Genomic DNA, 25,618 nt, shown 5'->3' on the forward strand with positions numbered 1-25,618 from the left:
TGGCTTTTATTCTCCAAAGCAAACCCCTCTGACTCCACAGTCTGCTCAGTTTTGAGACCTTTTCTTAAGCAGGACATGACCCTTGAGTTCCACCTGCTGCTCCTTTCCCAAAGGCTGGAGTAGATTCCTGTGCCCAACAGAAAATGCCCATTGAAGAATTTGGGCAGGAAGGACTCTGTGACAAGCTGAGATTTGGTTAATTAGTTAATGAGGGTGAGCAGGGATTTCATGGCAATCCAAGGATGATGCTGTTGGAGGGATCCTGCTCCCTTCCATCTGTCCTTCCAACAGCTGTGGGTGGGCACAGGCAGGGCTGGCACCACTCCCTGGTATTTATCTGAGGTCCCAGCACGGTGCTGGGGGTGTTTGAACCCTCCTGGAGCTGAGCCCTCAATTAGGGGTTGGCTGTGGCTTCTCTTGGGGTGAATCTTTGCATATTAAATATAAAACAAATGGTGTCTTCCCATGGTGAGAAGCTCCACCTGGCACATCCCAGAAGTCTTCCCCCAGCATGGGCAGCAGGGCAGGGCAGGGGGGATTGTGCCCCTGTGCCCCCTCAGGGGAGCCCCCAAACCCCCCAGAGCTGCCCCAGCCCTGGGCAACAACAGCCCAAGGCTGTGGAGCTGCTGCAGCAAGTGCAGAGGAGGCCCCGGAGATGCTGCAGGGCTGGAGCCCCTCTGGGCTGGAGCCAGGCTGGGAGAGCTGGGGGGCTCACCTGGAGAGGAGAAGGTTCCAGGGACATCTGAGAGCCCCTGGCAGGGCCTGAAGGGGCTCCAGGAGAGCTGGAGAGGGACTGGGGACAAGGCCTGGAGGGATAGGACACAGGGAATGGCTTCCCACTGCCAGAGGGCAGGGATGAGTGGCATGACATGGGCTGAAGCTGCACCAGGGGAGGTGCAGGTTGGACATGAGGAAGAATTTCCTCACAAAAAGAGTGGTTGGGCATTGGAAGGGGCTGCCCAGGGGGGTTTGGAGTGCCCATCCCTGGAGGTGCCCAAGGCAGGACTGGCTGTGGCACTCAGTGCTGTGGGCAAGGTGGACATCAGGCACAGGGTGGGCTCCATGGGCAGGCAGGGCTTTTCCAGTGTGGGCAGTGGGCACAGGGTGGGCTCCATGGGCTTGGAGGGCTTTTCCAAGGTGGGCATCGGGCACAGGGTGGGCTCCATAGGCTGGGAGGGCTTTGCCAAGGTGGGCATCGGGCACAGGGTGGGCTCCATAGGCTGGGAGGGCTTTTCCAAGGTGGGCATCGGGCACAGGGTGGGCTCCATGGGCTGGGAGGGCTTTTCCAAGGTGGGCATTGGGCACAGAGTGGACTCCACGGGCTGGGAGGGCTTTGCCAAGGTGGGCATTGGGCACAGGGTGTTTGATGCATCTGCAGCTCCACCAAATGCCTTAGGTGGAGTCTGGCTGAGAGCAGAGCACAGTCCCAGGAGAGTGTGAGGGGACTCTGCCATGTCTGGGGGGACTTTGCCACGTGTGGGGGGGCTCTGCCATGTCTGGGGGGACTCTGCCATGTGTGTGGGGACTCTGCTATTTGTGGGGGGGGACTCTGCCACGTCTGAGGGAACTCTGCCACATCTGGGGGCACTTTGCCACGTCAGGAGGGACTCTGCCATGTCTGGAGAGACTCTGCCACTTGTGTGGGGACGCTGCCAGGTGTGGAGGTCTCAGCCATGTCTGAGGGGGCTCTGTCACCTGTGGGGGGACTCTGCCACGTCTGGGGGCACTTTGCCATGTCTGAGAGGACTTTGCCACATGTGGGGGGACTGCCACGTGTGTGGGGACTCTGCCACTTGTGTGGGGACTCTGCCATGCCTGGGGGGACTCTGCCACGTGTGAGGGGACTCTGCCACGTGTGTGAGGGGCTGATGCCAAACCTTTTTGGTGGTTTTTCTCTTCCCCACAGGCCCAACACCATCCTGAGGCTTCGCTTCAACCACTTTGCCACCGAGTGCAGCTGGGACCACCTGTATGTGTACGATGGGGACTCCATCTATGCCCCCCTGCTGGCAGCCTTCAGGTGAGTGCCCCTTGCCAACCTCCACCTGTGCCCAGGGAGATTTTAAACCTCAGTGTGGCTTCTGACAGTGCAAGTGTGTCCCAGGAATGCAAAAACCCGACAGTGCAAGTGCAGCAGGGGAGCCACAAAGTGGCCTTTTGTGCAGTTGTCACCAGAATGAACAATTCAGGAGTTGTTTTTGCTGTCACAATGGACAAACCCTGTCACTGCCCTGGGACCGGGAAGGGTTATGTTTTCATTTCTAAATCCTCAGTGTTGGGAGAGGGAAAAAAATTGCTGTTGTGGTTGGGCTGATGGGAGATGATTTGGTGAAAGGGCTGGAGCTGTGCCAGGGCAGGCTCAGGTGGGATCTCAGGGAAAGGCTCTTCTCCCAGAGGGTGGTGGGCACTGCCCAGGCTCCCCAGGGCAGTGGGCACGGCCCCAAGGCTGCCAGAGCTCCAGGAGGGTTGGGATGATGCTCTGGGGCACAGGGTGGGATTGTTGGGGTGTCTGTGCAGGCCCAGGAGCTGGACTGGATGGTCCTTGGGGGTCCCTCCCAGCTCAGGATATTCTGTGATTCTGTGTAAGGAGAAAAAGGCCTCATTTATGAACTTTGAACATGATTTATGAGTCAAACCTTGAGTGTGTCACTGCTGGCAGAAGGCAAAAGTCAGTTGGTGTTGCAGCCATGTGGGTCTCAATCCATTCTGTGTGTCTTTATGGACTTTAATTTAATTTCAATTTTGAAGCTGTTTGTTACGTGTTCAGAAATAACAGCCAAGGGTCAGACAACCTTGTGGAAACCTAAAATCAAGTTCGGGTTGGGAGGGGCATGGCCTGCCCAGAGAGGGGGTGGATTCCCCATCCCTGGAGGTTTTTCAGCTGAGCTTGGCCGTGGCACTGAGTGCCATGATCTGGTAAAGGGACTGGAGTTGGCCCAAGGGTTGAACTTGATGATCTGGGAGGTCTTTTCCAGCCCAATCCATTCTGTGATTCTGTGATCTCATTCCACCCCCTGCCATAGGCAGGGACACCTCCCACCAGCCCAGGGTGCTCCAACCTGGCTTTGGACACTCCCAGGGATGGGGCAGCCACAGCTTCTCTACCCGACCTGTGTCAGGGTCTGCCCACCCTCCCAGCCAGCAATTCCTTCCCAATATCCCATCCATCCCTGCCCTCTGGCACTGGGAAGCCATTCCCTGTGTCCTGTCCCTCCAGGCCTTGTCCCCAGTCCCTCTGCAGCTCTCCTGGAGCCCCTTCAGGCCCTACCAGGGGCTCTCAGGTGTCCCTGGAGCCTTCTCTTCTCCAGATGACCCCCCCAGCTCTCCCAGCCTGGCTCCAGCCCAGAGGGGCTCCAGAATCATGGGTTGGGTTGAGTTGGAAGGACCTTAAAGCCCATCCAGTGCCACCCCTGCCATGGGCAGGGTCACCTCCCAGCAGCCCAGGGTGCTCCAAGCCGTGTCCAACCTGGCCTTGGACACTCCCAGGGATGGGGCAGCCACAGTCTAAAATTATCCTTGGAAAAAACCTGCTGGTTCCCCTTGGGCTCTGCCTGTTCCAAGTGGCTGTCACTGTTTCCAGAATTCCCTTCTGGGCTTCCTCTCCTTTGTGAAAGCTAAAAATACTTGGGGTTTGTTCCAGAAAATCCTTTTAATCTCTCAGAGGGAAGATCAGCAGAGGAACAGAAAGTTGATTAAAAAAATTAAGGGTGTTTTTTGGGCCTTCAGCTGGAATTGCAAAGATTCCTGCAAAGCTTCAGGACAACCCCAGGGCAGGACAGGACACACTAATGAATTATTGTGTTATTCTCACCTGATTTGGAGAAGAAACAACATTTCCTTATGTAAAATCCTCCAAAAACTCTGGAGTATCCTGCACTGATGGATATGCAGCAAGAGGAACCAATGCCATCCTGACTCCTCATCATTTTTTGCTTCAGTTAAGCTAATTTTTAGTATGCTGAGGAAAAGGGGAAATGCTGATTTGTGCCCTGTGTATTTTCCCCAAATGAGTAAGTTTTTGAAATTGAGGTTATGAGCAATTCCCAGCCTTGAGAATCATGACTGAGACTGGGAAATCTCCTGTGAATCTCTGGGAATTCTGAGCCTGAGGACAGGCAAACAATGCCATGTCTGAGGTAGCAAAAAACTGCAATTGTTTCCTCTAATTGCTCCTCCAGATGACATTGGAATTCCATCTTCATTAGCAGGGAGGGTTCAGTGATCCAAGCTCAGGAAATGGCAGATGCTTTGTTTGCTCCAGTGCCAGAAAAGCAGCTTTTGAGAAACACCTTTCCCTGCTAGAAAAACACCTTTCCCTGCTAGAAAAACACCTTTCCCTGCTGGAAAAAACACCTTTCATTGATAGAAAAAACACCTTTCCCTGATAGAAAAACACCTTTCCCTGATAGAAGAACACCTTTCCCTGATAGAAAAAACACCTTTCCCTGATAGAAAAACACCTTTCCCTGATAGAAGAACACCTTTCCCTGATAGAAAAAACACCTTTCCCTGATAGAAAAACACCTTTCCCTGATAGAAAAATGACCTTTCCCTGATAGAAAAATGACCTTTCCCTGATAGAAAAATGACCTTTCCCTGATAGAAAAACACCTTTCCCTGATGGAAAAACACCTTTCCCTGATAGAAAAACACCTTTACTTGGTAGAAAAAAACACCTTTCCCTGACAGAAAAACAAATGAACTCGAAAATTTTTTTATTTTTATTTTTTTTGTATTTTTTTTCAGAGCAGTGTTCCTATTTTATTAACTTTGCTGAGTGATATTAAATTCATTATTCCCCATAATCATATTTCCTTCTGCATTATCTTTGCCCCCTGCCAGGGGATTTGCCGGATTGAGTTGGACACTGTAAACCTTCAGAGTTTGGTGATAAACACTATAAATTCCTCCCTCTCTAAACTCAGTTTTCGTTCCCTCCCTTGGCTTTTCACAGCAGTTCCCTGATTTTTTTCCCTGCTCTCCTCTCGTTTTCCTGACCTTCTGATGCTCCTTTGTGTTTGTTCACAAGATGATATTTACCCTGAATAGAAGATGATCTTGGAAATCCTCAGCATTGGACCAGGGGGAAGCTTTAAATTGGTTTTTATCAATTTTTAACAGCCATAAATATTTGCACATTGTCAACATTTACACAGTCCAAGTGTCTGCCCAGACTGAACTCTCGTGGTCTGAGAGCCCTCAGGGCTCTCTGGTTCTGCACATGAAGGGTTTTTTAATGAAACAGTGTTTAAAATGTCTTTGCTGGTTTGTGTTTGTGGTCACAGATGAGACTGTGGCAATGTGTGTACTGCAAAAGTGCAGGGAGAGAAGGTGGAGAAACAAATCCAGAGTGTGCAGGAGAAATCTGAGTTAGAGACACCACAAATGTGAATAGAGAAACTCCAGATTTGAGTTAGAGAAACTCCAGATCTGAATTAGAGAAACTCCAAGTCTGAATTAAAGAAGCTCCAAGTCTGAATTAGAGAAACTCCAGATCTGAATTAAAGAAGCTCCAGATCTGAATTGGAGAAACTCCAAGTCTGAGTTAGAGAAACTCTAAATCTGAATAAGATAAAACTCCAGGTCTGAGTTCGAGAAACTCCAAGTCTGAGTTAGAGAAACTCCAAATCTGATTTAGAGAAACTTCAGATCTGAATTGGAGAAACTCCAGATCTGAGTTGGAGAAACTCCAAGTCTGAATTAAAGAAGCTCCAAATCTGAGTTAGAGAAACTCCAGACCTGAATGAGAGAAACTCCAAATCTGAGCTAGAGAAACTCCAGACCTGAATCAGAGAAACTCCGAATCTGAGTTCGAGAAACTCCAAATCTGAGTTAGAGAAACTCCAAATCTGAGCTAGAGAAACTTCAGATCTGAGTTGGAGAAACTCCAAGTCTGAGTTAGAGAAACTCCAAATCTGAGTTAGAGAAACTTCAGATCTGAATGAGAGAAACTCCAGATCTGAGTTGGAGAAACTCCAAATCTGAGTTAGAGAAACTCCAAGTCTGAATTAAAGAAGCTCCAAATCTGAGTTAGAGAAACTCCAGACCTGAATGAGAGAAACTCCAAATCTGAGTAAGAGAACCTCCAAATCTGAGCTAGAGAAACTTCAGATCTGAATAAGAAACTCCAGATCTGAATTGGAGAAACTCCAAGTCTGAATTGGAGAAACTCCAAGTCTGAATTGGAGAAACTCCAAATCCGAATCTGAGAAACTCCAAGTGTGAATTAAAGAAGCTCCAAATCTGAGTTAGAGAAACTCCAAATCTGAGTTAGAGAAACTCCAGATCTGAGTTAGAGAAACTCCAAATCTGAATTAAGGAAACTCCAAATGTGAATGGAGAAACTCCAGAGCTGAATTGGAGAAACTCCAGATCTGAATTAGAGAAAGTCCAGATTTGAATTAAATAAGCTCCAGATCTGAGTCAGAGAAACTCCAGATCTGAATTGGAGAAACTCCACATCTGAATCAGAGAAACTCCAAGTCTGAATAAGATAAAACTCCAAGTCTGAGTTAGAGAAACTCCAGATCTGAATTAGAGAAACTCCAAGTCTGAGTTAGAGAAACTCCAAATCTGAGTTAGAGAAACTCCAAATCTGAGCTAGAGAAACTTCAGATCTGAATGAGAAACTCCAGATCTGAGTTGGAGAAACTCCAAATCTGAATTTGAGAAACTCCAGGTGTGAATTAAAGAAGCTCCAAATCTGAGTTGGAGAAACTTCAGATCTGAATTAGAGAAACTCCAAGTGTGAATTAAAGAAGCTCCAAATCTGAGTTAGAGAAACTCCAAATCTGAATCAGAGAAAGTCCAGATTTGAATTAAATAAGCTCCAGATCTGAGTCAGAGAAACTCCAGATCTGAATTGGAGAAACTCCACATCTGAATCAGAGAAACTCCAAGTCTGAATAAGATAAAACTCCAAGTCTGAATTAGAGAAGCTCCAGATCTGAATTAAAGAAGCTCCAGATATGAATTAGAGAAACTCCAAGTCTGAGTTAGAGAAACTTCAGATCTGAATGAGAGAAACTCCGGATCTGAGTTGGAGAAACTCCAAATCTGAGTTAGAGGAAACTCCAAATCTGAGCTAGAGAAACTCCAGATCTGAGTTGGAGAAACTCCAGATCTGAGTTGGAGAAACTCCAAGTCTGAATTGGAGAAACTCCAAATCTGAATTTGAGAAACTGCAAGTGTGAATCAAAGAAGCTCCAAATCTGAGTTAGAGAAACTCCAAGTCTGAATGAGAGAATCTCCAGATCTGAATTAGAGAAACTCCAGATCTGAATTAGAAATACTCCAGATCTGAGTTAGAGAAACTCCAAATCTTCTGTATTTTCTTTGGTAAATAACATTGCAGTGGTTTATTTCCTTACAAGTCCATGTTTGGGTGTCCTCTTGCTTCATTTAAGACAATAAATTTGAGTTGTCTCCTTATTTTCTCCCCCCACTTTTTTATTTTTTACCAGTGATTTATTTTTGGTCTCTTTTACCATCTATTTTTGGTTTATTTCTGCTCTTGGAGCTCTCAGGATGGGTGAGGTGCATGGATGGGTTTTCATAAGGAAGAAATGGTGTCACTTTGTGTTTCCAGATGGATCCAAGGATTTCAAAATCAGCATAATTGGTTTGCCTTGGATTTTGATGCTGTGCAGCTGATTTCTCAATGCCACCCTCGTGCTTGGACTCCTCTGTGAGCTGAGCTCTGTATTTTCCCCCTTTCCTTCTGGGATTCCCAACTTTTCCTGTTTTCTGCTCAGCAGATCTTCTCATGTTTTTGATCCCTGACAGGCTCTGTCTCAGGAGGAACTGAGGGATCCACCAGCACCCACAGCTAATCCAGAAGAATAACAGAGGAGATGCCATTTGTTTTAAATAGTTCCCATTTTTCCATGGACCAGGGGATAGAACAGGGCAGTGTGTGCAGGGAAGTTTTCTCCTGGACCTCACTGTGGCTTTGCAGGACCTGCAGGGATCTCCAAGAAAGATGGAGAGGGACTATTTACAAGAGCATGGAATGCCAGGACACAGGGAATGGCTTCAAAGGGACAGAGAGAAGGTTTGGGTGGGATATTGGGAAGGAGTTGCTGGCTGGGAGGGTGGGCAGGCCCTGGCACAGGTTGGGCAGAGAAGCTGTGGCTGCCCCATCCCTGGGAGTGTCCAAGGCCAGGTTGGAGCACCCTGGGCTGATGTGAGGTGTCCCTGCCCATGGCAGGAGTGGAATGGGATGACCTTCAAGATCTGTTCCAATCCAAATCATTCCATGATTCTGTGTAGGTGAGATAAGAAGTGCCTGGACTTTAATCCCAGGTGGATGATGGACCTTCCTGGGGAACTACAGTGACAGGAGACAGGGAATGGCTTCCCACTGCCAGAGGGCAGGGATAGGTGGGATATTGGGAAGGAATTGCTGGCTGGGAGGGTGGGCAGGCCCTGGCACAGGTTGGGCAGAGAAGCTGTGGCTGTCCCATCCCTGGGAGTGTCCAAGGCCAGGTTGGAGAGGGCTTGGAGCACCCTGGGCTGGTGGGAGGTGTCTCTGCCCTTGGCAGGGGTGGGATGGGATGGACTTTGAGGTTCCTCCCAACCCAGACCATCCCATGACTCTGTGACCCTGTGCCACTGTTCTCACTGTGCCACTGCCTGGCTAGATGGAGCCACCAGGAACCAGGAGTTCCTCCACCAGTTCAAGAAAGAGATTGAGGGGCTGGAGCGGGGCCAGAGAAGAGCAACAAGGCTGGAGAAGGGACTGGAGCACAAGTGCTGTGGGGAGAGGCTGAGGGAGCTGAGGGTGTTTAGCCTGGAGAAGAGGAGGCTCAGAGGTGACCTCAGCACTGTCTGGAAGTGCCTGAAGGGAAGTTCTGGCCAGCTGGGGGTTGGTCTCTTCTCCCAGGCACTCAGCAATAGGACAAGGGGGCACGATGGGCTCAAGCTCTGCCAGGGGAGGTTTAGGTTGGAGAGCAGCAAAAACTTCTTTGCAGAGAGAGTGCTCAGGGATTGGAATGGGCTGCCCAGAGAGGGGGTGGATTCCCCATCCCTGGAGGTTTTTCAGCTGAGCTTGGCCGTGGCACTGAGTGCCATGATCTGGTAAAGGGACTGGAGTTGAACTGGATGATCTGGGAGGTCTTTTCCAACCCAATCCATTCTATGGTTCTGTGATTCTGTGATACCAGGAGTTCCTGCACCAGAACCCAGGAGTTCCTCCACCAGTTCCTTCCAGCAGGAAGCAGAGCTTTGCTTTGCCTTCCCTGAGCAGGAGTGTTTGTTTGCTTTGGAGTGATGGTTGTGAAATGTTTAGAAACCTTCTGAAAGGAAAAAAAATCAGAGTGTTGTGAAACAGCCCAACCCTGACCAGAGCTGAGCTGAAAAGAAGTTTTGCATAATCCTTTATCACTGTTGGATTCTTTGTGGTGGCAAAGCTGTAAATTCTGTTTGGGCTGGTTTTTTTCAGTGTGATGCTGATTTATTCAGGGGTTTGGAGGCTCAGCCTTTCAAGGAGCTGATTCTTATCCTTGTATTTTAGTCTCTCTGAATGAAATTTCCATCCTTGGAGGTGTTTAAGGTCAGGTTGGACAGGACTTGGAGCAACTTGGGCTGGTGGAATCTGTCCCTGCTTTGTTGGAACAAGGTGGTCTCTAAAGTCCTTTCTAGCCCAGCCCATTCTGGGATTCTCTGAATGTTTCCTCAGGCTGTTTTAAACCTCTGTAGGTGGAACAATGTCCTGTTTAGTTATTTCCACAGCAGGAAAGGAGGGAAATAAGAGAACAAGTGGGAGATGTGGCCAGAACATCCTCTCTGGAGGGACCTGAGTTCCTGCCAAACAAATCCCCAAACTGAGATTCGTACAAGATTATTGTCCTGTGTTAGTCCTTTTATTAGGAAGGATTATTGAGGGGGATTTCTGCCTTCTCTCTGCTGCTGTTCCCCCTCTGCTTTTATTCTTTCCTGCTGTTATTCCTCCAGTTATTTTGCCCTGGAACATCACAGATAAATGCTGAAGGACAAAGCAGAGCTAAGGAGTTTTTTGGTGCCCCTGAGCTTCAGTTTTCTTTATTTTCCTTATCCTGAATTACACTGAGTTTTCCTGTGGAGCAGAAACTCCATCCCACAGTTCCCACTACAGAGGAAAATTAGGAATCAGACTAGAAATTTGTGAGGCTTTTTATTCTTTGGTGTTGTGGGAGATGTTTTTTTTTTGGGAGGGATAAACTTCAGCTCAGATGTCTCAAATGTGAGAATGAAACAGGCACTTCTTCCTCATAGGAAAAGAATTAATTTGGCCTTTTAGTCCCATTATCTTTGAGATACAAAAGGATGGTGGGAGAAATTTGGTTTTCTCACAAGGAAATATTTAGGGAACTGAATATCAGCAAATGTGCTGGAGTTTTTCTGGCAAAACTTGGGCTCAGATTCCAGAGATTTTGTGGCAAAATGAAGGATATCTGTGTGCACAGTAAGTGCAGTTGGCAGAGGTGATACATTAATCCAGTGCCAACAGCCCAAAATGTGCAGCAAAAGGCTCTCTGGATGTCTGGGCTTTTCACTGAGTTTGGTTTTGTGGGGGAGAAAAATCCAGGTCACCCAGAAATGCTTTCCAGGGGGTGTGGGGGAGAGATGGGAGTTTTCCCTGGATGCACAAACTCATTTACAGTTCCTGGGGACCTCCTGCCACTGAATTTGCTGGCTGGGCTGAATAAGTGTGAAAAGAAGAAAAGTAAGTGCTTTTAAAAGGGGGAAAATTCTTCTCATTGTTGCTTTTTAGTGGGTGGTGGCCTTGGATACTCCAAGCCCAGGGCACAGGACCAGGCTGGGCTGTTTTCCCAGGAAAGTGCCAGAGTTGCCTCCTTTTCCCTGCCTGAAACTCTCCACTCTGAGACCTTCAAAACTCATTTAGTCTCCTGGTCACTTTACTCCAATTACTGTGGCAAGTGAGGATACAAATCCAGACTGGAATTCTGTAAATAGCTTTGTCTACCATCCTCACTTCTCTCTGCCAGGCCTGGGAAAATTAAATCTTGCTTAACTTGAGACTTAAAAGGGTCTGACAGGACCTGGAAGGGTGAGAGAAACAGAAAAATAAAATTTGCTTAACTTGAGACTTAAAAGGGTCTGGCAGAACCTGGAAGGATGGGAGGAACAGCCAGAGGTGTCCAGGAGTGTGAAGCAAGGAATGAGGAGTTGGGAGGGTGAGAGGCTGACAAAGATGGTAAATTTATATCTGATGGATCAAGTGGAGCTTTATAAAAGAAGAGATGGCAGGAAGTTGTGGTGTGGGTGACATCCAGAGGGATGGGGTGGCATCCAGAGGGATGGGGTGGAATCCAGAGGGATGGGGTGGCATCCAGAGGGACCTGGACAGGCTGGAGAACGGGGCCAGAAGAACCTCAGGAGGTTCAACAGGCCAAGTGCAGGTCCTGGATTGGACTGGGGCAATCCCAGTGTCAGAACAGGCTGTGGGAGATGGAGGGACTGGGAGCACCCTGAGGAGAAGGACTTGGGGGTGGTGGTGGGGGAGAGGCTGGAGATGCCCCATCCCAGAACCCCGCGTGCCCTGGACTGGTCCCACAGCGTTGGTAGCAGGGCAGGACAGGGGGGATTGTGCCCCTGTGCCCCCTCAGGGGAGCCCCCAAACACCCCAGAGCTGCCCCAGCCCTGGGCAACAACAGCCCAAGGCCGTGGAGCTGCTGCAGCGAGTGCAGAGGAGGCCCCAGAGATGCTGCGGGACTGGAGCCCCTCTGGGCTGGAGCCAGGCTGGGAGAGCTTTGGGGGTCACCTGGAGAAGAGAAGGCTCCAGGGACACCTGAGAGCCCCTGGCAGGGCCTGAAGGGGCTCCAGGAGAGCTGGAGCGGGACTGGGGACAAGGCCTGGAGGGACAGGACACAGGGAATGGCTTCCCACTGCCAGAGGGCAGGGATGGGTGGCAGGACATGGGCTGAAGCTGCACCAGGGGAGGTGCAGGTTGGACATGAGGAAGAATTTCCTCACAGAAGGGGGGGTTGGGCATTGGAAGGGGCTGCCCAGAGAGGTGGTGGAGTCCCATCCCCGGAGGTGTCCAAGGCAAGGCTGGAGGTGGCACTTGGTGCCATGGGCTGGTCTCCAAGGTTGTGTTTGGCCACAGGTTGGACTCGATGATCTTGGAGGTCTTTTCCAACCCAAATAATCCTGTGAGATGGAAGATTAAAGAGAAATCCTTCTCTGGGAGGGTGGGCAGGTCCCGGCACAGGTTGGGCAGAGAAGCTGTGACTGCCCCATCCTTGGGAGTGTCCAAGGCCAGGTTGGACAGGGCTTGGAGCACCCTGGGCTGGTGGGAGGTGTCCCTGCCCATGGCAGGGATGGAACTGAATGATCTTTAAGGTCCTTCCAACCCAACCCATCCCATGATTCTATATTTTCTGTATTTCTCGTGCCAAAGGAGCCCAAGAGGCAGTGAGTGTAAAACAAGTAGAATAATCCTTTCTTTGCACTTGCAGAGTTAAATCACTGACCTCCCTGGTGCAGATTTTCCAGCTGGAAGGGTTACAGATGGTTGGGAAAGGGGTTGGACAGGAGCATGGATGATGGTTTATTCACCTTGGGTGCCTTCCCTGGTCCCAGCACCTGAACTGGCTGTCTGGAATGTGGAGAACCCCTCACCAAATTCTCCATGCTCTTTGTCACAGCCTTTTCCCAGGGATTTGGTGGAGCCCATGTTCAGGAGGGGCATCCTGGGCACAGCAGCCCTTTGATTGGAGCAGAACAGATTTTATTTTTTTAGGACACACTGTTATATTTCCAAACAAGACACTTTGTTATAGGAGCAGGTCCTTTTTCAGTTATAGCAGAGTGACAAGGGAAGGTTTTTCATGGAAATAACTGGATTTCTCAACAGCTTCAAGCTCACTGAGGTGTTAAATACTTTTAATACATCTATTTATGATTCCACAAACTCCTTATACTTCAAATAACGCAGATAAATTCCTTGAATTTCACTTGTTTTGTCAATACCAATGTTCTCACTCTTGTTGTTTTGCTCCCTTTTTTTTCCTTCCTAACGTTGCCTCCTGTTCTTTTTCCTTTCCAGTGGTCTCATTGTCCCTGAGAAGGACAGCAATGAGACAGTCCCTGAAGTTGTGGCCACTTCTGGTTACGCTCTGCTGCATTTCTTCAGTGATGCTGCCTACAACCTCACGGGCTTCAACATCACCTACAAGTGAGTGGCACCACCCCAAGTGCTGCTGCAGGTGGAGCACGGGCAGATTCCCTCTTTTCTCACTCCTTTTCCTTGGAAAAAATCAGTTGCACTGCACTGTATAGGGATGAGCTGACACAGGAAATGAGTTTTTCCTCTTTAGGTGTCCCACCTGGTGAATGAGGGGAAGGCTGTGGGTGTGTCTATCTGGACTTCAGCAAGGCCTTTGACACTGTCTCCCATAATATACTTCTGGAAAAGCTGGTAGCCCATGGCCTGGACAGGTGTACCCTCTGCTGGGTCAGGAGCTGCCTGGAGGGAACAGAGAGTGCTGGTGAACAGGGCTGCATCCAGCTGGTCACCAGTGGTGTCCTCAGGGGTCTGTGTTGGGGCCAGTCCTGTTTAACATCTTTATTGATGATTTAGATGAGGGGATTGAGTCCATCAGCAGCAAGTTGGGAGGGAGTGTCGACCTGCTGGAAGGCAGGAGGGCTCTGCAGAGGGATCTGGAGAGACAGGAGAGATGGGCTGATTGCAATGGGATGGAGTTCAACAAGGCCAAGTGCGGGTCCTGCCCTTTGGCCACCCCAACCCCCTGCAGCGCTCCAGGCTGGGCACAGAGTGGCTGGAGAGCAGCCAGGCAGAGGGACCTGGGGGGACTGAGGGACAGGAAGCTGAACAGGAGCCAAGAGTGTGCCCAGGTGGCCAAGAAGGCCAAGGGGATCCTGGCCTGAATCCAAACTAGCGTGGCCAGCAGGCCCAGGGCAGTGACCCTTCCCCTGGACTCTGCCTTGGGGAGGCCACACCTTGAGTGTTGTGTTCAGTTCTGGGCCCCTCAGTTGAGGAAAGAGATTGAGGGGCTGGAGCGGGGCCAGAGAAGAGCAACGAGGCTGGAGAAGGGAGTGGAGCACAAGTGCTGTGGGGAGAGGCTGAGGGAGCTGGGGGTGTTTAGCCTGGAGAAGAGGAGGCTCAGAGGTGACCTCAGCACTGTCTGGAAGTGCCTGAAGGGAAGTTGTGGCCAGCTGGGGGTTGGTCTCTTTTCCCAGGCACTCAGCAATAGGACAAGGGGGCACGATGGGCTCAAGCTCTGCCAGGGGAGGTTTAGGTTGGAGAGCAGCAAAAACTTCTTTGCAGAGAGAGTACTCAGGCTTTGGAATGGGCTGCCCAGAGAGGGGGTGGATTTCCCATCCCTGGAGGTTTTTCAGCTGAGCTTGGCCGTGGCGCTGAGTGCCATGATCTGGTAAAGGGACTGGAGTTGGACCAAGGGTTGGATTTGATGATCTGGGAGGTCTTTTCCAACCCAATCCATTCTGTGATTCTGTGATTACACCCTTGCAGCAGTTTATGCCTGGGATGTGCTTGTCACTTGTGAGTTTGCTCCAAAAGGCATCTTGTTACTGATTTTTTTCCTCCTATAAATGATGTTTGTGTTTCACTGGGAGGTTTAATTTGAGTGTGATTTGCCGAAATTCTCACTGTTTAGAAAAAAATCAGCTTTATAAGCTTTGGTCACCACTGACCTTGGGCAAAAAAATGGAGTTTTTCTTCAAACGAGCAGCTTAGATTTTTAACACCAGTCTTTGTGCTTCCATCCTTGGGAAGCACATCAGTATGTCCTTAATAATCCACATAGAAATGGATTTTTTGACAAGCAGGGTACATCCAGCACCCCTGGGAAGCTCCAGGAAAAAAATGAGGAGCTTTTGCAAGTTCCTTGAATCAGAGGAGCTGAAGGTGCAGCACTTTCCAGGTTTGATTTTCCCATGGACAAGGACTCCATCTACTGACAGCTGTTGGGTTTGCACTGGAAAACTCTCTTCAAGAATAATATTCCTTTAGTTCTTCACTTTCTTGATCATTTCAGGCAAGTCCCATGTGCTGTTTTATGTTTTGGCTCTCAGTTGTCCTCACAACAGAGAGTAGATCAAAGGGGGTGTTTGTTTCTTCCAAGCCTTTGCAAGTTCCTCCTGGGTGGAGGGACTCAGGAAATTAAGGAATTAAGGTCCTGGAGCCTGGGACAGTGAGAGCCATTGGTGGCAATCCCCACCTGTGGGTTGATGCACCAGCAGAAACTGGAGTCTTGGAGGTGAATCTGGACTCTAATTTTGGATCTGCACCAAAATGTGTGTGGTTTGACATTGCAGAGATTATAAAATCAGGAATGATTCCACCCAGGCCCATCCTTGGCTTGGGATTCATCTCCAGTGTGTTGCCTTGGTGAGCACATCCCAGAATAGCTGCTAATTGTGAGCACTTAGAGGAGAAATTGCACAGACAACACAAGTGCCTCATGTGCTGATTAAATTCCTCCCTTAGTGTTGGGTGTTTTAAGGCAGTTCATTTGCATGAAAAATGGCTCCAAATCATATTGATAATTTTTCAGAGGAGCTCAGAGTTTAATTCCTGAGGGCAGAGCACAAATCCCTGCAGGTCCATCTCCCCAGGGACCAGATGAGCCTTTCCTTAGTTTCCTTAGTTTGGATGTACCAAATTGTGTTAAAATCATGAATGACCCCTGTGTGCTTTAAAGTTAAACCTGCAGGAGAAATGAACCCAGCACCAAAGAGATTATAAGGCAGAGTTACAATTTAATAACAATATTACAGTAAATGCAATGGCACAAAGAGAAATTGGGTTTAACCCCCAACCCCAGCAGTGTAACCCACCCCCTGGGGCACAAACACAGGGGGGTTTGGTGGCCCCTGTGCTGAGCCCGACGTGGTTCCCCCGAGTCCAAAGGCAAAGGAAGGGACAAAGCTGTTGGTGCAGATGATGGCACAGTCTGGGGGAGAGTGGTGGGCTCCTCCTGTCCAGGTTCTGCTCCTCCTCTGGATCCCATGAGTGGTCCCAGAGGTCCCCAAAGCCCAAGATTGTCTCCCCTGAGGTTTGGGTGGGAGCCCCCAGTGCCTCCCCCAGGGCAGGGAGTTCCACACTGGGGGATGTGACTGGGAGTCAGGGGGGATTTTGGAATGGTGGCTGGCCCCTGAGCAGAGCTGAGCCCTCAGGTGGGTGTGGAGGTGCCAAGGAGTCCCTGCAGGGGAGTTCTCCCAGCTCCTCTGGCAGGCTTCTTTCCCAGCCAGCTCCCAGCCTGAGGGCTCAGCTGTGCCCTGGGCAGCTGCTGCCAATGGGCCATTGGGAAGAGTTGGTGGGCAATGAATGGAGGGTGGAGAATGCCCAGCTTTGGTCACACCCACCCAGGGATAAACTGTTCCCACCTGCTGAACTGGAACACCCTGGGAATGTTCTGCATTGCTGACCAAGTTCTTTCCCTGCTGTTGCAGCTTCAGCATGTGTCCCAACAACTGCTCTGGCCGAGGGGAGTGCCGGCTCAACAGCAGCACCGGCGCCCTGGAGTGTGACTGTGCCAAGCACTGGAAAGGGGCAGCCTGTGACATTCCCTACTGCACCCAGGACTGCGGCGCTCCCGACAGGGGCCACTGTGACTCCAACGGCTCCAGGGCCTGTCTGTGCTACCCAGGCTGGCAGGGTGAGTGTCCTGGGCACGGAGGGAAGGGTTGGGGGTGCATTGGCTATGCAGGGCACTGGCAGGTTCATTGGGAGTGTGTGGGAATCACAGGTGTCAGTGTTTTGACCAGGAGCAGAGTATCTGCTTTTTAATGTTGGAAGAACAAACTTTCTTTGGAAGGATGGAGCTGCTGGAGGAGTCCAGAGAAAGCCCCAGAGATGCTGCAGGGCTGGAGCCCCTCTGGGCTGGAGCCAGGCTGGGAGAGCTGGGGGGGTCACCTGGAGAAGAGAAGGCTCCAGGGACACCTGAGAGCCCCTGGCAGGGCCTGAAGGGGCTCCAGGAGAGCTGGAGAGGGAGTGGGGACAAGGCCTGGAGGGACAGGACACAGGGAATGGCTTCCCACTGCCAGAGGGCAGGGATGGGTGGGATATTGGGAAGGAATTGGTGGGTGGGAGGGTGGGCAGACCCTGGCACAGGTTGGGCAGAGAAGCTGTGGCTGCCCCACCCCTGGGAGTGTCCAAGGCCAGGCTGGACAGGGCTTGGAGCACCCTGGGCTGGTGGGAGGTGTCCCTGCCCATGGCAGGGGTGTCACTGGATGATCTTTAATGTCCCTTCAAACCCAGATCCCTCTGAAATTGTATGATTTTTACCAAAATACTTGTCAAAGCAGCTTTGCCCCCTCCAAATCAGGAGCACCCTGTGGTTTGCAGCCATCAGGTGAAACTTTCCACCTCCCTCGTGTGCCCCTGGAGTAAATCTGAGCCTGGAGGCCACAGTTGAGCTGTCTGAACACAGAAGAAAAAAACCACCTTAATTTTGAAACCTTCTCCTGCCACAGGTCCTGGCTGCTCAATTCCTGTTCCTGCAAACCAGTCGTTTTGGACTCGTGAGGAATATTCCCTTCCCAAACTTCCTCGAGCTTCCCACAAAGCTGTGATCCATGACCACAAGATGTGGGTTGTGGGAGGTTATGTCTTCAACCACTCTGACTCTCAGAAGGTTCTGGCGTGAGTATCAGCTCAGAGGAGGAAATCCAAGGAGAGGAACTTGGATTTGGGGGTTATTTTTGGGAGTGTGTGCTTTGCTTTGGCCTCTGCTCCATCTGCAGGGGAAAACAGGGGGAATAAAAACTCAGGCTCATGTTTGGGATGTGCTTGGGATGTGCTTGGGATGTGCTTGAGATGTGCTTAGGATGTGCTTAGGATGTGCTTTTGGATGTTCTTGGGATATTCTTGGGATGTGCTTTGGGATGTGCTTTGGGATGAGCTTGGGATGTGCTTTGGGATGTGCTTGGGATGAGCTTGGGATGTGCTTTGGGATGTGCTTTGGGATGTGCTTTGGGATGAGCTTTGGGATGAGCTTTGGGATGAGCTTTGGGATGAGCTTTGGGATGAGCTTTGGGATGTGCTTTGGGTTGTGCTTTGGGTTGTGCTTTGGGATGTGCTTTGGGTTGTGATATGGGATGTGCTTGGGATGTGGTTTGGGATGTGGTTTGGGATGTGGTTTGGGATTGCTTGGGATGCGCTCAGGATGAGCTTTGGGATGTGCTTTGGGATGTGCTCGGGATGAGCTTTGGGATGAGCTTTGGGATGAGCTTTGGGATGTGCTTGGGATGTGCTTGGGATGTGCTTGGGATGTGGTTCGGGATGTGGTTCGGGATGTGGTTCAAGATGTGCTTGGGATTTGCTTTGGGATGTGCTTGGGATTTGCTTTGGGATGTGGTTAGGGATGTGCTTGGATGAGCTTGGGATGTGCTCAGGATGAGCTTTGGGACGAGCTTTGGGATGTGCTCGGGATGAGCTTTGGGATGAGCTTTGGGATGTGCTTTGGGTTGTGCTTTGGGTTGTGCTTTGGGATGTGCTTTGGGTTGTGATATGGGATGTGCTTGGGATGTGGTTTGGGATGTGCTTTGGGATGTGCTTTGGGATGTGCTTTGGGATGTGCTTGTGATGTGCTTGGGATGTGCTTGGGATGTGGTTCGGGATGTGGTTCGGGATGTGGTTCAAGATGTGCTTGGGATTTGCTTTGGGATGTGCTTGGGATTTGCTTTGGGATGTGGTTAGGGATGTGCTTGGATGAGCTTGGGATGTGCTTTGGGATGTGCTTTGGGATGTGCTTGGGATGTGCTTTGGGATGTGCTTTGGGATGTGCTTTGGGATGAGCTTTGGGATGTGCTCAGGATGAGCTTTGGGACGAGCTTTGGGATGTGCTCGGGATGTGGTTTGTGATGTGCTTGGGATGTGTTTGGGATTAATTTGTGGAAAATGCTGCCAAGGGCTGCTAATTTGGGAAAAGACAAGAGTGATGTTCCTGATGTTCAGTGAGTTTTGGAGCCCTCTGTGTCTGACACCTTTTAACTACTCTCTGTGTATTCCTGGCCCAGCTCCTGAGTTACATCTTGAGCTCAAAGAGGGTTTTGCTTCAGTGTTTTCAGCCCTTCTTTATGTTCTGTGTGTGACCTCAGGGGCTTTTGCTCATTAATTAATTTGGATCCTTGTCCATAGTGGGTGGGATGCAAAAGGGAGCAGCATTTGGGGTGAGCACATTTATGCAGTTACTGGGGGAGATTCAACAGTTACTAAAATATCAAGGAATAATTTGGAAATCCCTGATAACAAACATCAGCTTTTCAGGTTTGATTGTACTGAGGCAGAACTAGACAAAAGCTGAAATTTTTTTTCCCAGGGAAAAAAATTCTCACTTTGTACCTAAATTGGAGCTTTTCTGCACTCACATCCAGGGATAAAAGTCCTTGTAAAGAAAATTAAAGAGGGGCTGAAAACACACCTTTTTAATGGGATTCCCTGTGGTTTTGTTGAACCCTTTCTTAGAGCTGATTTTATCTCAAAAACATTGTTTTAAATAAAAAGCCACCAGCCATTTGCAGGGCAGAGGCTTTGTGTGTTATTTCAAGCTTGAATGGCAAAAACTGTAATTAAAAAGTGCCTTTTTAGGTTATTTTTAATCAAGTGGTTAGAACTAACCTGAGGTTAATGAAAAGTTTTTCTTCTTTTATGAAGGATCACCTGGTGTAAGTTGCCACAGCTCAGTAGACAGTGGGATTTGCATTGGAAAGGACACAGGGGAAAGCAAATCCATATGGGATGTTGAATGACAGAGCAGGCTGGACTGGATTTTTTAATCCATAAGTAGTTTATTGGAGCTTTGTGCAAGCTGCAATTATGGAAGGGCTTATTTGAAATAATCACAGACAATATTATATTATTTGGTAAATAATTCCCCCCCAGTCTTGGAAAGGGCAAGAACTAATTTCCCACCTTTAACAGCTATTTCTTGGAGATTAATTCTGTTTTTCTTGCACAGGTATGATCTCATTTCTGAGGAGTGGCTTCCCCTGAACAGCTCTGTGAACTCAGTAGAGATGAGATATGGTCACTCCTTGGCATTGCACAAGGTAAGCTCAGAGTTCAGACTGGTCTCCCTCACTCCCCACCCCTCAGTCTGGCTTTGGGACATGCACTTCTCCTTATGTGAGTTGGTATCCTGGGATTCTGTGATGTCTTTCCCTGTGTGGTCCTTGCCCTTTCCCCAGATTTTTGTGCTGTTTGAGGTCAGGGAGTCCATTATTTCCTCCTTGCTCTCTGTGCCTGAGGCAGATTTGCTTCCCACCTGCCCTGTGTGGACATCACAGAAATATTTTTAGGAGTTCTGTTGTCTGAGACACCAAAGCAGAGCTGGGAATTCGGGATTTTGGGATATGGTAAACCCAGGAATGTGTTTTTCCAGCACCCACAGCAAGTGGGTTTGGCTGCTTTGACCTCCTGTCCCACCTGAGTTCCTTGCTGGGGGGGAGAGCAGGATGGGGAAATCTTTGGAGAGGAAAGGAGCTGCTGCTTTCCTGACCTTTGCTTTCTGGAATGTTAATTAGCTGCTCACAGTGCAAGGCTGGGTCAAGCTTACTTAGGAACACTCAAAATCCACTGTTGAAACAGAACATTGAAAGGATGGAGATTCATTGTGGAATCACAGGATGGTTTGGGGTGGAAAGGACCTTAAAGATCACATATTTCCACCCCCTGCCATGGGCAGGGACACCTCCCACCAGCCCAGGGTGCTCCAAGCCCTGTCCAACCTGGCCTTGGACACTCCCAGGGATGGGGCAGCCACAGCTTCCCTGCCCAACCTGTGCCAGGGCCTGCCCACCCTCACCTGGAAGGATTTCTTCCCAATATCCCACCCAAATCTCCCCTTTTCCAGTGGGAAGCCATTCCCTGTGTCCTGTCCCTCCAGGCCTTGTCCCCAGTCCCTTTCCAGCTCTCCTGGAGCCCCTTCAGGCCCTGCCAGGGGCTCTCAGGTGTCCCTGGAGCCTTCTCTTCTCCAGGCTGAACTCTACCAGTCTGTTGTTGCTCCTCTGATGTCCCAAATTATGGTATGAAATCGCTGTACTTGAAATGTTCATCAGTGTATTTGTAGAACCACAGAGCGGTTGGGTTGGAAGGAACCTTAAAAATGATTTAGTTCCAATTCCCTGCCATGGGCAGGGACACCTCCCACCAGCCCAGGGTGCTCCAACCTGGCTTTGGACACTCCCAGGGATGGGACAGCCACAGCTTCTCTGCCCAACCTGTGCCAGGGCCTGCCCACCCTCCCAGCCAGGAATTCCTTCCCAATATCCCTCTTGCAGTGGGAAGCCATTCCCTGTGTCCTGTCCCTCCATCACTCTCTCCAACCCCTTTTCCAGAGGACTTCATTAAGTAATTTTAGTTCCCTCAGACCAGAAATCCATCCCTTCCCTCTCAACCCTTTCCCAAACCCGTGTCCTCACTCTCTGTGCCTTCTCCCAGGGCAACATCTACATGTACGGTGGGAAGATCGATGCCACGGGCAACGTGAGCAGCCAGCTGTGGGTGTTCCACACTGCCAACCACAGCTGGGCACAGCTGGCTCCCCGTGCTAAGGAGCAGTACGCCGTGGTGGGGCACTCTGCCCACATGGTCACCCTGCGGGACAACAGCACCGTCATGCTCGTCATCTTCGGCCACTGTCCCCTCTATGGCTACATCAGCAACGTGCAGGAGTACAACCTGGGTGAGCACAGCCCTCTGCCCAGCCCTGGGGGGGTCTGTTATTGAACTTTGAATAGAATATTTGTATAATAGAATATTTGTATAATAGAATATATGTTTAATAGAATGTATGTTTAATAGAATATATGTTTAATAGAATATATGTTTAATAGAATATATGTTTTAATAGAATAATGTCTTGGGTTGAGCTGACAAAATGCCAACTGCCCAACACAGAGTCGGTCTCCCCTCCCTCCTGCTGAGAAGAGGGAGAAGGGAAGAAAAGCCCTTGAAAATGAAAATGCCAATTACCCAGTACAAACTCAGTCTCCTTCCCCCTGCTGCTGAGAAAAATGAGAATCACAGAATCAGAGAATGGATTGGGTTGGAAAAGACCTCTGAGATCATCAAGTCCAACCCTTGGGCCAACTCCAGTCTCTTTACCAGATCATGGCACTCAGTGCCACGGCCAAGCTCAGCTGAAAAACCTCCAGGGATGGGGAATCCACCCCCTCTCTGGGCAGCCCATTCCAATGCCTGAGCACTCTCTCTGCAAAGAAGATTTTTCTGCTCTCCAGCTTCAATTTCCCCTGGCAGAGCTTGAGCCCATCGTGCCCCCTTGTCCTATTGCTGAGTGCCTGGGAGAAGAGACCAACCCCCACCTGGCCAGAACTTCCCTTCAGGCAGTTCCAGACAGTGTTGAGGTCACCTCTGAGCCTCCTCTTCTCCAGGCTAAACACCCCCCCCAGCTCCCTCAGAAGTGATTTTGGAATCCAGAAGTTTCTGGTGGGGCACAGGAAGTTCCCACATCCCTGGGAAAAGCCAGGCTGGGATTTTGGGATCCAGAGGTTTCTGGTGGAGCGCAGGAGGGTCTACAGGTCACCTGAACCACCTGACTCAGGAGTGGAGGCACAGGAAGTTCCCACAGTCCTGGGAAAAGCCAGGCTGGGATTTTGGAATCCAGAGGTTTCTGGTGGAGCTCAGGAGGGTCTGCAGATGACCTGAACCACCTGACTTGGGAATGGAGGTACCTCCTGGCTCTGCTGCCCAGCCAGGACTTGTGGTTAAGCACAGGAAGTTCCTACATCTCTGGGAAAAGCCAGGCTGGGATTTTGGGATCCAGAGGTTTCTAGTGGAGCACAGGAGGGTCTGCAGGTGACCTGAACCACCTGACTTGGGAATGGAGGCACTGGAAGTTCCCACATCCCTGGGGAAAGCCAGGCTATGATTTTAGGATCCAGAGGTTTCTGATGGAGCACAGGAGGCTCTGCAGGTGAACTGAACTGACTCAGGAGTGTAGGCACAGGAAGTTCTGACATCTCTGGGAAAAGCCAGGCTGTGATTTTGGGATCCAGAGGTTTCTGGTGGGGCACAGGAGGGTCTGCAGGTGAGCTGAACCACGTGACTTGGGAATGGAGGCACCTCCCTGGCTCTGCTGCCCAGGCAGGGCTTGTGGTTAAGCACAGGAAGTTCCTAACAGGTATTTATTGATTATTCTCAAAATTAGTGCCATTCTCTCCACTTTCAGCCGCTTGTCTTTGTCCTGCAGCCATCCTGACCCAGAGGATCTCCTGGATCTGGGTTCTCTGGAGGCCACAGGAGGCAGTTTTCCTCCTCCTGGAGTGACATGGGCAGTGTCCTGTTTGTGCCCTGTGTGCTCTTACAGCCTCTGCAGCTGCTCTGCCCTCTGTGTGCCTGCCCTGCCCTGCCCTGGCCTTGGGAATGATCTGGGATAGGTTAAATCCTGCACTCTCTGCAGAGATTGGCTGTGGAATTTGGCATTTTTATGCCAGTTGCTGCCCTGTTATGTCTAAAGTGCTTCAGACCAATGTTATTTTAGTGAGGGAGATACAGGCCCATTAATCACATATTAGTTTTTAATTGCCCTGTTCTTCACAGTCACACTTGGCTTCAGTGCTGGCTGGCTTTATATATATGTATTTATATATATCTAAAAAGTAAAAGTGCTCTTGGGTCCCATTCCAGATCAAGCCCCAGTGCTGATATTTTCATGTCATTGCAATGCAATCTATTATTTCAGTACTTTTGATCTCTCATTTACTTGAATTATCTGCAAAGTGCAATAAATGGCTGGGAAAAAGCTATTTCTGCTCTAATTAAAAGCGCTTTACAACCCTTTTTGCCAGCACACTCCTTGAAGCAAGGTATTTTTGGCTGTGAGGTGATGGAGACTGTGTAAATCTGAGTGAAGGGAATCCCAATTTATCTCACTGTGTTATTAATGAGTTATTAATGGCTTGTTTTGTCACTCCTGTTTTTCAGTGACAAACACCTGGAGCATTTTGCAGACCAGTGGAGCTTTGGTGCAAGGGGGGTATGGCCACAGCAGCGTTTATGATCCAAATACCAGGGCAATTTATATCCATGGAGGTTACAAAGCCTTCAGTGCCAACAAGTACAGGCTGGCAGATGATCTCTACAAATATGAGGTTGATTCTCGGATGTGGTAAGTGATTTTCCTCCTTTTTCCTCTCTTTCCCACCTCATATTTTAGTTGTAGTTGTCACATGAAAGGGAGGAGGGAGACAGAAATGCAAAGATTTCTAGTCTTAACTGTATTAATAAAAGTTATTGGCTAGAAGTGCCCTTGGAGTAATCAAAGCTTTATGAACCCAGCACTGCTTGCTGGACTAGGACAGAACACAGGCTGGAAAGATTTTTGACTCCCCTGTGAGGACCACACTTAAGCCAGAGAGAAAATTATTAGCAATAAGCACTTCTAGACAATCAGATCCTTATGTCCCCAACACTGTCTGTCAACTAATGGACAGCCCACAGGTTGGAAGGGTTTCTGACCTCTAATATGAAGCCACACTTAAGCCAGCAAAGAACTTTCCCCACAACAGCTCCCAAAATAACATTTATTAATACAAATATGTGACAGTTCTTGTGGGTTCTGAAATAACATGTATTAATACAAATATGTGACAGTTCTTGTGGGTTCTGAAATAACCTTTATTAATACAAATATGTGACAGTTCTTGTGGGTTCTGAAATAACATGTATTAATACAAATATGTGACAGTTCTTGTGGGTTCTGCTTTGCCGGTGAGAACGTTCAGCTGCAGGATTGTATTTAATTGATAATAAAAGACCCCAAAAGAAACCAGCACAAAACACACATTCTACAGAGATAAACACACTAAAGTTACAACACACCAATGTATCCCCTTTTCACAACAGACAGAAGCCAGCAACAAAGAACTACTAACTAAAACCAGCCACCTAAAACACTTACCCAGACACTCTCTCAATAACACAGGACAATAAAATATCTTGCACACCCCTCTCTCTGTAACACAAAACAAAAGGAAAGAACAGAACTGCTTCTTATCAACACACATGCTGTAAAAGAAGCTGCACATTGAAAGTAAAGCAAGTTACTGGAGTTGCAAAACAGAGCTGGGCTTATAAAGTAAGAATGGCAAAAAGCAATAACCAATATAAAGTAGCAAAGTGTGAAGCAAGTTACTGTTATTGGTATTAAGGCAGCAAAACACAGTTAGTAAAGGAAATGCTTATAAAGCAAGAATCAAAGTAGGTGTTGGCGTAAGATGTAAGATAGAATGTATAAAGGAATAAGCTTTGTAAGAAAGTGAAGTTTAGAAAATAGAAAGCACATGGTCTTCTCACCCCTACATTGTTCCAGGAGGAGGAGGAGGAGACAGGACAAGCTGCAGCAGTTCCCCTCACACAGACAGTGGCAGTTCTCCCTCCTTGCTGGAGTTTAAACTCCACACTTTTTATACCTTTTTTTTTTCCTTCATGTGGTTTTGTGACTAATAGTCAATCTATTGGAGGAGTGATGGTGATGCTTGAGGAGAGGTGGTTATAGAAGATATCACAAAGGAGGGCCATGTCATTCCTCAAACAACACTCCACCCTGTGTTACTCTTATGTTTGAAAGCCTTTGTCCTCTGCTTGGAGCATCCCTGCAGGGGGACT

At 49.2% G+C, this 25,618-nt stretch overlaps 1 protein-coding gene across 4 annotated transcripts in view; it reads left to right on the forward strand.

Moving 5' to 3' along the window:
- Positions 1-25,618, forward strand: part of ATRN (attractin) — a 182,927-nt gene that overhangs the window by 43,417 nt on the left and 113,892 nt on the right. For all 4 annotated transcript variants that reach the window (XR_011697956.1, XM_071557080.1, XM_071557081.1 and 1 more), the window contains exons 3-9: positions 1,907-2,020; positions 13,052-13,180; positions 16,441-16,646; positions 17,464-17,632; positions 19,950-20,040; positions 21,431-21,674; positions 23,936-24,119. Coding sequence is in view for 3 of the 4 variants with exons in the window: in XM_071557080.1 (XP_071413181.1) it covers positions 1,907-2,020; positions 13,052-13,180; positions 16,441-16,646; positions 17,464-17,632; positions 19,950-20,040; positions 21,431-21,674; positions 23,936-24,119 (1,137 nt within the window). In the remaining variant the exon portion in view is untranslated. The remainder of the gene's footprint in view (positions 1-1,906; positions 2,021-13,051; positions 13,181-16,440; positions 16,647-17,463; positions 17,633-19,949; positions 20,041-21,430; positions 21,675-23,935; positions 24,120-25,618) is intronic.

The sequence above is a fragment of the Pithys albifrons genome, chromosome 5 (genome assembly GCF_047495875.1).
Source record: "Pithys albifrons albifrons isolate INPA30051 chromosome 5, PitAlb_v1, whole genome shotgun sequence".
NCBI classification, from domain to species: domain Eukaryota; kingdom Metazoa; phylum Chordata; class Aves; order Passeriformes; family Thamnophilidae; genus Pithys; species Pithys albifrons.